This window comes from Marmota monax, unplaced genomic scaffold, assembly GCF_021218885.2.
Source record: "Marmota monax isolate L192 unplaced genomic scaffold, Marmota_monax_Labrador192_F-V1.1 WCK01_AAM20220418_F8-fsc00376, whole genome shotgun sequence".
Classification (NCBI taxonomy): Eukaryota; Metazoa; Chordata; class Mammalia; order Rodentia; family Sciuridae; genus Marmota; species Marmota monax.
In genome coordinates, this window is record NW_026692651.1 from 253,220 (window position 1) to 270,364 (window position 17,145).

Consider the following 17,145-nt stretch of genomic DNA (forward strand, 5'->3'; position numbering starts at 1 on the left):
CCTTTTAAGATATACAGTATCTTTTTGTATACTTGTGATGCCATTGAGAAGAAAGGAATAAAATGAAGTGTCAAGAAGAGGAAAGCAAATTATTGTATAGACAAAGGAATCTTCAACTTTGTGCTGCTGAACACAGAGTAAAATCATATTATGGTAAAAAGAAGTTTAGGAGTACATCACCTGGACTGGAAACTTATGCCAATTTTTGGAGAGGAAAAGAGAGTCCCAGTGGCAGCTGGAACAAGTTCCTGGCAGAGGTCAAGTGGCCAGGAGGCAGCAACATCCGTGTGGGGGTGAGCAAAAGGGAGAGTGGGGAACTGAAGGAGAGTCCAGATGCTGTCAGGTCACCGCATTTTTTACCACGCAGGACCTGCAGGCCTGAAATGGAATAGGTTGTTTATTAGAGACTCTGTACTTGCGAGTGATTTTTTTTTCATGTTCATGGTGATAAGTACTCCAAGGTTATATACATATTAAAAAATAAAAAAAATTATAATCTGAATTAGGAATTATAATTTGAATTACTAATTGTGGGTTAAATGAGAAAATAATGTTTAAATTTTATCATGGAAGTGTGTGAAGGTAAGAAATACACAGACAATTAAGGAATGCACTATCCCCCAGGTGGGCATGTTGGAGAGGAGGTGGGCAACCCTGGAAGTGCTCCACATGGGAGTCTTAGGAGGTCAGATGAGGCTTGATGGGGGAGCTGACGACAAGCCCTGCAGATCACACCCAGACCCTGGGCTGCAGACTTCCACACCTGCAATGGGAGGTGCACTCTGCTTAGAAATGATTATACCAGAAAATATATGTTTATATCAGAAAAAGAATAGTGACCTTTTATCTGCTGGGAAACCTACTGCTAAATAGAAGAAAATAATGTGCACATGAATATGTAAAGGAGTAGTACTGATCACGCTTTGCTTTCTCTCTCATATCTTTCTATCCTTTTTAACAACCAGAATTTCCAGCAAATAGCTAATTTCACTGTTGTAACTGAATTTTTTTCCTCCAAGGTTTTCTTGATGCCTAGAATCTGAGATTTTTTTTTTCTATTTCAAGGTATTCTCACTGATCTACCTGGGTACTTTGTTAGGGAATCTGCTCATTGTCACTGTCACCACTGTTGACCAGAACCAGCACACACCCATGTACTTCTTCCCCTGGATACTGTTCATATTGGACATGTGCTACATTTCCATCACTGTCCCCAATGTCTACATCAACTATCTCATTGGCAAGTAGACCATTTCAGTCACTGGCTGTGCAATCCAGACTTTCTTGGTCATTTTGTGCATGTTTGAACTTCAGTCACCATCATGGCCTGGGACCACTATGTGGCCATCTTCCAGCTCCTCCAGTAACCCCTCATAATGAACCCCCAGTTTTGTGTCCACATGACCCTGGCTACTCTGCTCAGTGGTCTGCTGTATGCAGGTATACACACTGGGAACACATTCCAGCTGTCCTTCTGCCAGTCAAACATGGTCCATCAGTTCTTCTGTGATGTCCCTTCTCTGCTGAGGCTCTCTTGCTCTGACACTGCCAGCAACATGGTCCTTATTCTTATCTCTATTATAATCATTGGTGGTGGCTGCTTTGCTATAATAATCATGTCACAGATTCACATATTTTCTGCTATGCTGAAATTTCCCACCAGAGCCCCAGGGAAATTCTTCTCCACCTGCACCCCTCACATCCTCTTGGTGTTCCTCTTCCTCTGTTCCAGCACAGGTGTGTACCTGAGCTCAGCAATTTCGGACATCCTCCAGGGCATGGTTCTCTCTGCCTTTTACACCATGGTTCCTCCATTCTTGAATCCTCTCATCTGGAGTCTCAGGAACAAATAGGTAAAGGACACTGTGAGGACACTAATTCAAAGAGAGTTGTTTTAGGGAAATGACAAAGATGCATTTCAGCATTATCCTAATTTTACTGTTCGTGGTTCTTAGATAAAGCTCTTCACATCTAATTTTTTTCTATTAGGCACAGGGACTCCCTAGGTCCTTGATCCATTTTGAGGTGATTTTTATGCAGGGTGAGAGATAGGGGTTTAGATTCCTTTTGCTGCACATGGATTTCAGTTGTCCCAGCACTGTGGGTTGAAGAAGTTATGTTTTCTCTGAAGTATTTTTTTGCACCATTGTTTAGTATGTCATAACTGTATTTATGGGGGTTGGTCTCTGTTGCTGTCTATTCTGTACCATTGGTCTACATGTCTATTTTGTTACTATAGTTGTGGTATACTATAAGGTCTGGTATTGTGATGTCTCCTGCTTCACTCTTCTTTCTAAGAATTGCTTTGGCTATTCTGTGTCTTTTATTTTTCCAAATAAATTTTGTGATTTCTTTTTCTAGTTCTATGAAGAATATCATTGGGATTTTAATTGGAATTGCATTAAATCTGTATAATACTTTTGTACAGTATGGCCATTTGACAACATTTATTCAATCATTATATGACCCAGCTTTACAATTCCTTTGTATTTACCCAAAAAGAACTAAAATCAGTACACTACATTGATACAGCCATATCATAGCTTATGGAAGCACAATTCACAATAGCCAGTTATGAAACTAGCCAGATGGTGGTTGACAGATGAATGAATGAAAAGATAATGTGATATATGTACACAGTAAAGTTTTACTGATTCAAAAGGAATATTTACATTGTGGCATATTTTGGTTGATGGATGGAAGAAGAAAACATCATTCTAAGTGAAATAAGACAGACTCAGAAAGTCAAGGGTCAAGAGATTTCTCTCAGATGCAGAATCTAGAGGAAAGTAAGTGGAAAAACGGGGTTGGATATGACATAGAGAAGGTCAGTGAAATAGAGGAAGGAGATCCAGAGAAAGGAAGAAGGGATGGGAAAAGGGTCAAGAGTATGTGTAAATGTGCCACAGTGGGTTCCCCCTCTATATGCATCTATAAAACTCCAACTGAAAATAAATAAATAAACAAGGATAAGATAGATCAGTAGAATAGACCAAGGGAATCGGGAATATGAGGCGGGTAGAGAGGAGATCCAGGGACTGTAATAGAGTAAATTATTTTCCATGTGTGTGTGATTATGTAGTGAGTCTTTATGTACAACTAAAAAGCATTAATAAAAGCAAAATAAATAAAAAGGATTCCATAAATAGATTCTGAGATAAGCAGTTTCTACTATTGGAAATGTAGCACATCAGGTAAATGCTGGGGACAAGGGGAGAGATGACCCCTCAAAGCTGCAGAAGAGACTTCTGTAAGCAACATCTATCCAGTGAACTTGGCATTGGGGGTTCTGAGCTGGATCTCACAATGCCAGGATGTGGACTTCTGGTAGGGAACTGTGCCTAGCCAATGCAGGTATCCCTGAAGAGTTCAATGAGGCTGGTTCTCAAAATGACCTGAGATAAAGCAGAAGAACCCAGTGACTGGTATTAACTGCTGTTATCACACACAAGAGAAACTGTAAAAAAATAATGTATAATATGCCCAATTCTCAGGAATTACTGAGGAATAATTACAGAGGATTGATATGCATTGAATTACAGAAGAGAATGAGATAGAGAAGAATTTTTTTTTATTTTGACGATTTTGCCAACAATGGCTTTTCTGCTCACCATAATGTACTATTAAAAAATCAATTAAGCAGCTTAGGGTTGTGGCTCAGTTGGTTGAGTGTTTGCCTTACATGTGTGAGGCACTGGGTTCAATCCTCAGCACCACATAAAAAGAAATAAATAAAATAAAGGTATTGTGTCTGTCCACAACCAAAAAAATTTAAAAATCAATAAGAAAATGCATTATTTTTATAATAACATCAAACTATGTAAATGCTTCAAAAGACTGGGATTCTCATTATAATAAGATGTACTTCATGTTTGTATAAATCTGTCAAAATATACCCTATTCTCATGTATAAGTAAAAAGAACAATTTTTTAAAAATGTGTCTAAACTACTTAGAACTAAATGTAGCCTAAGAAGTGAACAATCTGTGCACTTAAAATTACAAAATTTTGATGAGTGAAATTAAGACAGAAAAAAATAAATAGACTCAGCCCTCTGGTCCTCAGTGCACACAGCTGAACCAGGCACTGAGGGCAAAGGGCCACCCAGGCTGGAGTTGCAGCTCCCCTGGTCTGTTTGGGTACACTGAGTCAGGCAGAGAAGAGATGTGGAAAGAGCAAAAGACACAGTGGAAGAGATCAGAGCACAGAAGACATGTTACACAGTAGATTGGATTTTCCTACCTTCATATCCACTGTAACAGGAGACTCTGAACCACTGTGAGGAGAAAGGAATGTCCCCTCAAGTGTGTGATTGAAAGTGTGGGTTGTGTTAAAAGTGGATAAATCAAATTTTAAAAAAGAGAGCAAAATGATATTGACTAGCCATAACCTTCAGGTCAGTTGGTGGAACTCTTGTAGCTACAGTTGAGAGAAATCAGTGTACTCACATACTTCTGGCAAGTAGAACAGTTAGTCCAACATCATATGCACAAAGTTGTCCCTCAAATATTGGCCTAAGTGCATACCAAGATCAACCCACAGAGGTGCTACCTGAACTGTGTACTTTCCATGTATTATGTGTGAAAATGTCTGACAATTTATATGTGGTCATAGTCTGTTGGTTGATAATTCTTTCACACTTCTGAAGTTGGGAAAAATGTTATGTATGGACTTTGTCCTGATGATCAAACTTCCTTTTTAAAAATCAAGAATAAACTAACTTTAAATGAGAGATATTAGAAGCCACTGGAAAACACCCTTTTACTAAGTCTATTAATGAAAATAGAATCATACAAAGCAAAACCTCTTTCATTCATGAAGCACTAGTAAGGCAGAAGGTGTTGCACTAAATCCCTGCATCAATGAAGCAGAAAGAGTAAGTACAGACCCTACCATGACAATAGAAAACAGACAAATCACACCTAAAAAAAAACAGTTGGAAAAGAAATTATAAACATTGGAACAGAAATAAGAAATCAACACTAAATACCAATACAAAATATAAAGGATACAAAAGCTTGTTTGTGAAAATAGAAACAAAAGTAGCAAACCTTTAGTTATACTAACAATTAAAATGCCCCAAATGTATAAAATATCAGAAAATAAAAAGGAGACCTTTTCACTAATGCTACAGAAATGCAATGGCCTACTAGCAACTCTTATCAACAAACACATACCAACATACTAGAAAATCTACAAGATCTGAATTATGAGAAAATATAAGACCTGGACATTAATATGACTAATAAATTTAAATCAGGAATACCAGTTTGCAGTAAAGAAAACTCCAGAAGCTCATGGATTCACTATTGTTCTATCAAACATTCAAAGAGAACTGACACCAGGGGTTCTGAAACCACGGGAACTGAAATGAACTTGAACTCCTCAAGTCACGTACCACAAAACCATCATTTTCCTAGACCCAGGCAATTACACAACAATACCACAAAAAAAGAGGATTACAGACCCATATCCTTGATGAAGACATAGGAAGGCATTCTCAGCAAAACCTAGAACACCAAATCCAATAGCACATCAAAAAGATACCACATGGTGTACATTTGGAATCTATCTAGAGGGACAACAAAGCCCACCAGACAGTGACTGACAAATCTTACACCACATTAACAGAACAAAGAATGAAATGGCTATTGCTATATATATGGGCTTTTTAAAGTGCTCTTATACATATGTAATGGAACTTTATTCGTCCACTAAAAGAATGAAATAGTGATAAATGCTATAATGTGAGCCAATTGTGAAAACATCAGGCTGAGTGAAGCCATAAAAAAAGTACATAATGAATTACCTACTCACAAAAAAATCTCCAAGACATAAATTAAAATGTGGTGATTATACGTAGTGGCTTCAATTGACAGTAAGTAAAGTTGAGAAGGAAAAATGGGTCGGTGTCTCATTAACACTGAAACAAGTATTTGGGAATAAGATGTAGTTGGATGTTGTACAATTGCATATTGTGGTACATAACACTGAATTGATAATTACAAATTGTTACAAAGGGTAAATTCATGACATGTGCCTTTCATCTCCAAGATAAGAAACTTTGCAGCTAAAATGCAGACAGTGTGAGATGTTTCCCACTTACAGGTTGGGGAGTGAGTGAGAGTTGCCCACCACCCTCACTGTTAACTGATCCCCATAAACACTCTAACTCACACTGAGATAAAGGAGGGCAGAGATGAAAACACACAGTGAGCACCATTAGTCTCTCCTCAGTGTTACTCGATTCTCAATAACGACTTAGGGTGATGCCCAGCAGAGGAGTTCCACTGTGTCATCCACTGTCTACATTGGCACATGCCCAGGTCCTCTCTCCTGGGCTCTGGAGGTACTGCTGCCTGGTGATGTGCTCAGGCCTCCTCCTGTCTCTGCTGAGCTCTGGGCTCCCTGGGGTCCTGATCCCACTGGCTAGGCACCAGGTTCACATAAGGAAGAGATGACTCAGGTTCCCACATTCCACATAGCACTGTGCTGACTTCAGAGATCCACCCTGGCTGCAAACACGGTTAATTGGAGAAGCCAAGGAGAGACTCAGTTCTGCTCAGGAGTGAGTACTTGGCATTTAGAGTCCAAAGGCATCTGAGCCTCATCTTTATTCTGCTCAGCAAACTGCAATCTCATCCATATTGTCAGCTAGACCAGGAAGTTAATTCTGCAAAGAATAACTGGCACACAGGAGTCTTGTAAACACTGTAGTTTTTGCGATGATTTCTATTCTTCACTAGTAATGTACCTGGAGTGTGGTGGACATCTGCACAGTGTTTGCAAGTACCGCTTGTGATAGTTCTTCATGCTGCCTCTTATGGGTTTAAAATCCTACTTTTCATTTAGCTTTTACTTAACACAAATACAAATGCACAAATTTATCTGCAAAGATTAGAGGGATAACAAAGAAATATATTCAGATTAAGGCAACAGGGACTAAATGCCAAATATCTTGCAGGTGACAGGGAGGTAGATATGAATTAATTTATGCAAATTACACACTTACATATTTTTCAATAGCTGTGGAAAATAAAAACATCTCATATTCTATACAATTTTCATTGAAGCATTTTGAATTTATCAACCTCACCTTTGTGCGCTGATCACAAATATATTCTCTTTTTTGATAATTTTTCACATTTTATATTAAAGGTTTATTAGATGTGAGTATGAGGATGTGTGCCTATTGGTAGAATTAAAGGAAAATAAAAGAGACTTGTGTGGCTTTCAGAAGAACCTTATGAAGGTCAAGAAGTAATAAAGTACCCCTCAGCATTCCTCTGTGGCTGATCAACAACACTAAGCCATAATTGTTAATAAGGAAAAATGTAATTTAGGAAATAATGAATACCTGTATCTTAAAACCCAAGAAATCTTTACATTTTTACATGCGATCTGTGTGTCATACCTTTCCTCATGTTAAGCACTGTCAAGAGAAGTAACAAAAGGGAAAGCTCCCAGCTGTCCCCACTTTAGGAGGAAAGCACTTGGAGCCAACCCTCTTATACTTGAGCGTTAAACACATGCTAACTTCTCCTACTTTTGTTCCTGAGGCTCATGTTACCAGAGATTTGCTTTATTTATGACCCATTCTTTGGACTTTTCTGAGGGAATTTTCAATGATAACTTTTACCCTTTAAAGTAGAATGTAGTTCTGAACACTCTAAAATTGTTAAGGTCAAGCTATAGAAACTAAACCTTAATTCTTATATTATATATTCTAGGTTCACAAAGTAACCATATTTTGTACATCTGCAGGAATACTCTGAGTGCCCATGAACATTTGGTGGTGATGCATATATTTATTGTATCACATCCATAATCTGAATTTTCCTAGGAGACTCACCCCGGAAAACAGTAAGTCAAATTTAGAGAAGAATTTTTCAAGTTGGAGTTGAATTATATAAGCAAAGAAGAGCATCAATTAAGCTCATACAATTCAAAATGGATAATTTACTAAGTTCCTTTGGAGAAACAAAAACAGTACATGTTTTAGTAGCAAAAACTAGAAACAAAGAAAATGTCTCTATAGTTCTGTGCTAGCTTCCAGATCCCAAATAAATATTGAATTGTCTGTTTTATATTTGGCACAAATATCTAGAGGTGGTTGGCAAGGACCTCTGGAGTGCTCAGAAGTCAGTATTGAAGGGTGAAAACCTGCAAGGTTTTCAATATGGATTTGTCTCATCACCCAACATCTTCTGAACTAGTCAAATTCATTTATTTTCTTACACTTTGTATCATTGTATTACTTCTCTCATGATAATGAAATTATTTAAAAATACCAATACCTTTCTTCTTTCCAAAACTTCAGCATCTAAAACACCTGTAGCCATATTTTTATCATTGGTAAACACCGGTTGACAAATTACTGCTTTAAAGAGAGCTGACTTTGCAAGTGCACAGGGCCCTGGGCTTGCATGACCTCACAGCATCCTGCACTGCATGTGCTACATCAGTGTCGAGGGGGCAGAGACTGCTTGGAAGCTCATTATCTATGAATAAGTAGAGTACAGAAAGCCAGTGAAGGTGAGTAGTCAGTCAACAAAGTCACCAGGAATTAGTTCACTAACCACTGGGCAGGAAGTCATGCACTTGCTACTAAAAGGAGAAAAATGTGAATGATACAATGTTCAAAGTCAAGGAATTTGTACTAGTGTTTTGACTGATGAATACATACTTATTTAGTGAAGGGTAGTATGATGCACTGTTTCTAACATTACATAAAAGTGGGAAAAAAATTAAATTGTACAGAGTTCCCAGAGAAAAATTATCATTTGAGTCTCCTTTCTAGCCGAATACATAGTAATGGAGAAAATCAAATCAGCATGTCAAGTAGAAAAGAGGCTGAGTCCCAAAGTCCAAGGAGCATGCTGTGAACAAGGATGTCACTCAGGTGTGAGCTTCAGGTTTGTGTCAGGGAGGAATCAGGCAGGGGAGAAACAGATTGCAGGTAGACTGAGTGGGACCACTGGAAATTCACCCCCACTGTGAAATTAACACCAACCTACCTGTGTCTGGACACCCACCCTTTAACCTTGGGGACACATTTATTACCAGTGGAGCCCAAGCAGGCTCAACAGGAAGATGGCTTTTCTAAGGGTGAGTGTAGTTAAACTGGCAAGTTGCTGAGGAGAACCTAGGTTTTCAGAGGTCAGAGGAAATGACAATATAGGAGACTCAATATTGAACTGTTGGAGCTACTGAAGAAGTGTTTTAACTACAAGCAAAAACTTCCTTTAGGAAATGTAGTCAGTATAATTGTGTATACTTATGATGTCTTTGAGAAGAAAGGAATATAATGGAAGGTGTTAAGAAAAAGTAAGCAAACCATTATATAGGAAAAGAAATCTTCAACTTCATGGTGCTGAACACAGAGTAAAAACATATTAAGGTAAAAAATGGAAGTTTAGGAGAATGTAGGCTGGGCTGGAACCAGGAGACTTTAAAGACATCACACTGATGTGTTGGCAAAGAAAAGAGAGCCCCAGTGGGAGCTGGGACAGGTCCCTGTCTGAAGGCATGAGGCTGTGAGACAGCCCTGTCCATGTCTTGGGGAAGCAGCAGGGAGAGTGGGGAACAGCAGGAGAGTACAAGGTCAGTCAGGTCACCCCAGTTTTCCACAAAATGGTCCAGTGAGCCTGAGGGGAAAGTTTGAATTCTTGAGATGGTTTTCCATGAGTAAAAGTTTTTCATGTTCCTGGTGTTAAGTACTTCAAGGTTATGGTCATGTTCTAATGTAGAAACATTAAAAAAATAATTATAATTTGAATAGTTATTCATGATTTGAATTGTTTAGAGCTAATAAAATGTCAAAATAATGTTAGAAATGTGTTTATGGAAGAGAATGAAAGCAACTAATTTATTAAAGACAACATTAAATCACACATGGTCACACAGGTGGCCATGCAGGAGAGGAGGTGGGCAACCCACAAAGTGCTCTGCATGGAGTCTCAGGAGGTCAGGGGAGGCCTGATGGGGAGCTGAGGACAAGCCTTGCAGGTCACACCCAGACCCTGGGCTGCAGACCTCCACACCTGCACTTGGAGGTGCACTCTGCTCAGAAATGAGTAAACATATCAGAAAAACAAGAGTGACCTTCCTCTCCAGGAAAAGCTACTGCAAAATAGAAGAAAACACTCTGGACATGAATATTATTGTATTATTCATTATAATTGTATTATTCATGCTTTTCCATTCCTCCCTCTTCTCTCTTTATCTTCTCAGACAACCATAATTTCCAGTAAATGGCCAATGCTACCATGGTAACTGAATTTCTCCTCCTGGGCTCTCCTGATGGCTGGGATCTGAGTTTCCTCTATTTCACAGTATTCCCAATGACCTACCTGGGTACCTTGTTAGGGAACCTTCTCATCATCACTGTCACCACTGCTGAGCAGAACCTGCACACACCCATGTACTTCTTCCTCAGGAACCTGTCCATCTTGGACATGTGCTACATTTCTGTCACTGTCCCCAATGCCTGTGTCAACTCTCTCACTGGCAACTGGGCCATTTCAGTGATTGGCTGTGCAACCCAGATCTTCTTGGTCATTTTCTGCGCATGTGTTGAATATCTGTTTCTCACCATCATGGCCTGGGACCGCTATGTGGCCATCTGCCAGCCACTCCAGTACCCCCTCATCATGGACGCCCAGTTTTGTGTCCGCATGACTCTAGCTTCCCTACTCAGTGGTGTGCTGTATGCAGGTGTGCACACTGGGAACACATTCCAGCTGTCCTTCTGCCAGTCAAACATGGTCCACCAGTTCTTCTGTGATGTCCCCTCTCTGATGAGGCTCTCTTGCTCTGACACCACCAGCAACATGGTCCTCCTTCTTGTCTCTGCTGTGGTTGTTTGTGGTGGTTGCTTCCTTTTTATTGCTATGTCATATATTCGCATATTTTCTGCTGTGCTGAAATTTCCTATCAGAGCCCCAGGGAAGGCCTTCTCCACCTGCATCCCTCACATCCTCGTGTTTTCCATGTTCCTCAGTTCTGGCACAGCTGTGTACCTGAGGTCCTCAGTAGCCTCTGACACCCTCCAGGACCTGGTTCTTTCTGTCTTTTACACCATGGTTCCTCCCTTCCTGAATCCTCTCATCTACAGTCTCAGGAACAAGCAGGTAAAGGACGCTGTGAGGAGAGTAATGGTTAGACAGTTGTTCTCAGGGGAACGATAAAGCTGTCTTTCAGCATCATTCTAATTTCTCTGAGTGAAGTTCAAGATTAGGTCAAATGTTCTTCACATCTGGGTGACACAAGTTAAACTGCCTACTCTAATGTCACTTTATTTGAATATGAGATTTTTTTATTAATTGATTTTTCATTTACCTATTATTCCATGAATCCTTTATAAAATGTGTAATTTAATCAATTTGTCTTTTAATGAGTAAAAATAATTTAATATATTTGTTGAAACCATTTGTGGAAAAATGCATTAAAGATTCACCAAATACATTGCAGTACCTGTATCAAGTACTGTCTCAGAGGAAATCTTTACCAATCAAATATGAAGAAAACTTACACTCACATAATATGCTCTTATTCAGAGAAACATCAAGCAAATTACTAAGCACTATGGTACATAACTGTATCAATTTAACTACTTTGAATATATGCAATAATTAAATCCTAAAGAAGTTATAACCAATCTATTTTGAACATGAGAACAGTAATTCCTTGTCCATGAATACACAGAGGGCCATGTTTCCCAACAGACATATCCATCCACCAGGAAGAGCACCCAGTGCTTCCTTGGCAGTGGCAGCTGCCAGTCTTTTATTATGTCCATGAGTGACTAGTGTGGGGGACAAAGCCTGGAGCATGAGTTGCAGGTCAGCTCTGATGTTTTACCTCCTACACATGTTACTTCTGTGACATCTTTGATAATATGTCATGCCTCAAAATTATGACAAGGTGGACCCTAATATTTTTGCCTAAATTTCTGACTTGGGTCAACTCTTAAATTTCCTCCAGTTTACTGTACTTCTTAAAGTACATCTGTCTATACTTGTTCGCTAAAACTTTATGGCAGTGTATGTGCTCTCTGATTATTATTATTATTATTATTATTATTATTATTATTATTATTATTTTATCATCATCATCATCATCATCATCATCACAATCATTTTCATTCTTCTTCTTTTTTTAACCAAAGATTGAACTTAAGGTCTCATTCTCAGTCCTTTTTTTGTGTTTTTCTTAGAATGGAGACTTGCTAAGTGGCTTCAGGCCTTGCTCCATTGCTAATGTTGTCTTGGAACCTCTGATCCTCCTGCCTTAGCCTCCTGAGGCACTGTGATTGCAGGCTTGCACCACCACACCTGTCTTGTGGCACTCTTTCATCACCTCCCAAAAGTTATTTCTCCCCAAGTATTCTAGTGCCCTCACTGGCATATACTTTGATAATTATCAATAATAACTGACATATGCTGAAGGACAAGTTTATCTAGGTTTACTTATATAAAACAATGAGAAAAAATATTTATATAATATCACATTCAAGATTTTAAATTACAAATTCAGAAAAACAATTTGTTCAACATTACAATAATATGAAAATATGAAGAAAAACATAAATGTACTTATTACCTAAGAAAATACAAAATACTAAACATATATGATTGATTGATGAATACACTTATTAAAGCTTTTAGGCAAGGGAATTCTTGTGGTAGGAGCAAAAGAGCACCCCAGCACTGACCGCTACAGGAAACCTTAAATTGCTTAACAGAATCCAACCATCCCCTCACTGTGTCCCATGGCTTCTGATTCTCACAGTTTCAATGTTCCCTGCTAGAACAGAAAGACCTTCAAAGAACCCCAGATAAGTTCTGTAAATTCTAACTTTATATGCATTTCCTCTACAACTGTAGCTTTTTGAATGCTAGTGAGTAGACATTTTACATGGATGAGAGGGCTAGTTAAATTAATTTTAAATTTAATGTAAAAAGTTGGAAAGAAATTAAATTATAAACAACAGTTCTATTTTTTGTATAGATGGTATTTTTTTTATTTGTCCTAATTAATTAGTTTTACAGAAGGCATTTTGACACATTGTACATAATTGGAGCACAACTTCTCATCCTCTGGCTGTACATGAGGCAGAGTCATGTGTGGTGCAATCACACGTGTATATAGAATAATAATGTCCTCATTCCACTGTCTTCCCACCCCACACTCCCCTACCCTCACTCCCCTCTGTCCAATTTAAAGTTTGTCCATTCTTCCCTAGCCCTCCCACCATTACAGATCAGCATCTGTGTATCAGAGAAAACATTGGGCCTTTGGTTTTAGGAATTGGCTCATTTCCATCAGCATGATATTCTGCAGCTTTGTCCAATTACCTGCAAATGCCATAATTTCATTCTTCTTTAATGCTGAGTCATATTCCATTTATTTATACCACATTTCCTTTATCAATTCTGTTGAAGGGCACTTAGGTTGGTTCCATAGTTTAGCTATTGTGAATTGAGCCACCATAAATATTGATGTGGCTGTGTCACAATAGTTTGCTGACATTTTCTTTTGGATATAAACCAAAGACTGGGATAGCTGGGTCAAGTGGTGGTTTGTAGGAGTTATGTGTTTGAGATTGGGTCTCTGATAAACTTCATGACTGTGGCACTTTGGTGGCTAGAAAGTTTCTGTGCAAAGGTGCAGAATGCCTGTCTGCTAGAAAACTTGCATGTTAAAGACATGGGATGCCTGACCACTGTAGTAATGCTCTTCATGAGGGTTGCAATCTTGATCTTAGGCACATAGCTCCTGGGAATAGAAGAATTTGTTGGCTAGATAACTACCATGTTTCATCAAGCTCTGGTGCTCCTGGAGCTGCCCACCTAATAATAACTTCAGACAACGGACTTTCTTGAGAACTGCACAAAGCTCCTGACATCGCATATTGTAACTGTGAAATGAAACTGCAGAATAAGCAACTTTCCTGATACTCTAAACAATAATGTGGTTATGGTACTAATGACCTAATGTAACCTATTGTTATAAATAAATGTGGCCACTTGGAAAAGGAGCCACTCTGCCTCCTTCCCTGCTTCTGCACCTTGTTTCTATGTCTCCTTTCTTTGAGATTATTTACAGTGGTTCCATTCTAATTTTTCTGCGGAATCTCCATACTGTTTTCCAGAGTGTTTGCACCAATTTTCAGTCCCACCTGAAATGTATGAGTGCACCTTTTTACCCACCTTCTTGCCAATGCTTATTTGTATTCTTGATAATTTCCATTCTGATTGGATTGAGATAAAATCTTAGAGTAATTTTAATTTATATTTCTCTAATAGCTACAGTTGTTGAACATTTTTCATATATTTGTTGATCAATTGTATTTCTTCTTCTGTACAGTGTCTCTTCAGATAATTAGCCTATTTGTTGATTGGGTTATTTGGGGTTTTTTTTCCTCTCATTTTTTTTGAGTTAAGTTTTTTGAGTTTTTTATATATCCTGGAGATTAGCGCTCTACCTGAGTTGCATGTGGTAAAGATTATCTCTCTCGTTCTATAGGATGTCTCTTCATGTTATACTTTGTTTCTTTTCTGAGAAAAAGCTTTTTAGTTTGACTCCATTCTAAAAGTCTGCCCAAATTTTTGTTGTGTCAGCTTAGCACTGGACTTACTTAACAAGACTCATAAATCTCAAAAAAGAAAATCAAGAATCAAAAATTGGCATGGATTCAAACTAAGAAGCAAACACCTGTTGTATTGATAAAAGCTGTTGGATATTTAACACCTGTTTTAAGATATTTTGTATCATAAGATCTGGTAGCAAAAGATATGAAAAATGGAAACATTGGTATAAGAACTTTGTGACATTTCAAATCTTTTGTCAAATAACACAAAACCGTGCATGTGCATGAGAATGATATAAAATTTCTACAGAATTTACAAAACCATTTTCTTTGTGGATTAGTCATGAACAAAGAAATAGGTTTTTTTTATAGTAATATAAATTATGTGAAAGATATCTATTGAAAAGTGAGCTCTTCTGAAATATTAACTCTACCCTTTAAGGAAACAATATTTAAGAGTACTTGTTAGAATCTTTATTGTGATTATGTTTTTCTGTGCTTTGTAGAATCAAAACTTCAGAAGACAAAAGACTTAGAACAACACATAGTTAGAAATTTGATGAGAGTTTAGCAACCAACAAGAAGATGTAGTAAATTATTCTATAGTGTGTTTTATGGTAATATTCATGACTGAGACTATTATGCCAGAACATTCAGACTTTTCTAAGTTTTATAAAGACTTTAGAATTATTTAAATTAATACCAGAGATATATTGAATTGTAAAAATACCAGTTGTTATATTAGTAGAATTAAAAAACAAATTGGATCAGAGTTTTAAAGGGATTATTTAACAAACTAGGGCCAAGGAAGGTGTAATTGTAATAGATACCAGCACCTAAAGAGATACTAAGCATTTCACACAGAGACATCAGGAAAGTGGCTGAGAGCATCTAAGGAATTTTTTTTTTCTTTTTGCAGTACTGGGGATTGAACTGAGGATCATTCAACCACCAAGGCATATCCCCAGCCCTATTTTGTATTTTAGTTAGAGACAGGGTCTCACTGAGTTTCTTAGTACTTTGCTGTTGCTGAGACTGGCTTTGAACTCGCAAATCACCTGCCTCAGCCTCAGGAGCTGTTGGGATGATATGCACGTGCCACAGTGCCTGGCTGTTTTTTGTATTTGTTCAGGTATTTTTGTCACAGCAATGCAAAGCTCACCGAAAGGTTCTAAACATAATCGTAGAGAGTGTAGAGTTTTTATCAGAGAAGTCAAATACAGCAAAATATAAGATAATCAAAAATTCAGTCAAATTATACTAGAGAATGAAAAATATGTCCACAAATAGATATGTTGATTAAAATATTTCTGGCATATGCAAATAATGGTTTGTCATTCATCTTTCAGAAATGAACAAATGATACATGCTACAAGTGGACTAATTTCAATGATGTTACACTCACTTCAGCCAGAATACACATCATATACTGAGTGACTTATTTATACGCAATTTCACAAATATGTAAATTCAAAGATACAGAATACATTTAGTGTTCTCCAATGACTGAAATCTTTGATAATATGGAAAATGTGTGTAATGGATTAGGTGGCCAATTTGAAGTAAAAAAGTATTTTGGAAAAACATGTAGCTGGAAATTGTACAATTATGCAATGTGGTAACTCACACTGACTTGAGAACCATAAACTATTACAAAGGTTAATTTTAAATCATGTGGATTTCATCTTAATGATAAGAAACTTTTGCTGCTGAACTGGAGATAGTTTTAGATGTTTCCCTCTTAAAGGTTGGTGAATGAGTTAGAGCTGCCCACCACACTTAATGTTAACTAATCCATACAAACACCTACTGCTAACTCACACTGAGGTGAAGGAGGGCAGAGATGAAAACACACACAGTGAGAACCATCAGTCTCTCCTCAGTGTCGTTAGTTTATCAATAACGACTAAAGTCAATGCCCAGCAGAGGAGTTCCCATGTGTCATCCACTGTCCATGCTGGCACATGGCCAGGTCCTCTCTCCTGGGCTCTGCAGATTCCACTGCCTGGTGGTGGGCTCAGGCCTCCTGCTGCCTCTGCAGGCTGAGCTCTGGGCTCCCTGGGGCCCTACTCCCACTGGCTAGGTACCATGCTCACATAAAACAATGGCGACTGAGCTCCCCACAACCCATATGGCACTGGGTTGACTGGACAGATCCACCCTGGCTGCATACAGAGTGGATGGGAGAAGCCAAGGGGAGATGTAGTACTGCACCTATCATGGAGAACAGGTGACACTCAGGAGTGAGTACTTGGCATTTAGAGTCCAAATGCATCTAAGATTCATAATTATTCTGCTCTGCAAATTGCAATTTCATCCAAAGAGTCAGCTAGCCCAGGAAGGGTTTGGTGAATTCTGAGAAGAACACAGGCAGCACAGAGAGTCTTTATAACTGCATTATGTTGTTTGCTGTGATTGTGACTGCTGCAATAGGAACACAGGGACCTTGGGGACATCTGCATGGTGTATGGAAGTTAAGTGTGTAATAGTCCTTCATGTTGCTTCTTATTGGTTTAAAATTTTTTTCTTCAGATTACTTTAACTTTTACTTA

The 17,145-nt window shown here is 38.3% G+C and overlaps 1 protein-coding gene and 1 pseudogene across 1 annotated transcript; both read left to right on the forward strand.

Annotated features, from left to right (window-relative positions):
- The first annotated feature begins 700 nt into the window (after nt 1–700).
- On the forward strand, nt 701–1,898 carry LOC124093813 (olfactory receptor 14C36-like; annotated as a pseudogene).
- Nucleotides 1,899–10,253: 8,355 nt separating this feature from the next.
- Nucleotides 10,254–11,189, forward strand: LOC124093814 (olfactory receptor 14C36-like). The gene has a single exon (XM_046446357.1). It carries the CDS (start codon nt 10,254–10,256, stop codon nt 11,187–11,189), a length of 936 nt encoding a protein of 311 aa, XP_046302313.1.
- The last annotated feature ends 5,956 nt before the right edge of the window (nt 11,190–17,145 follow it).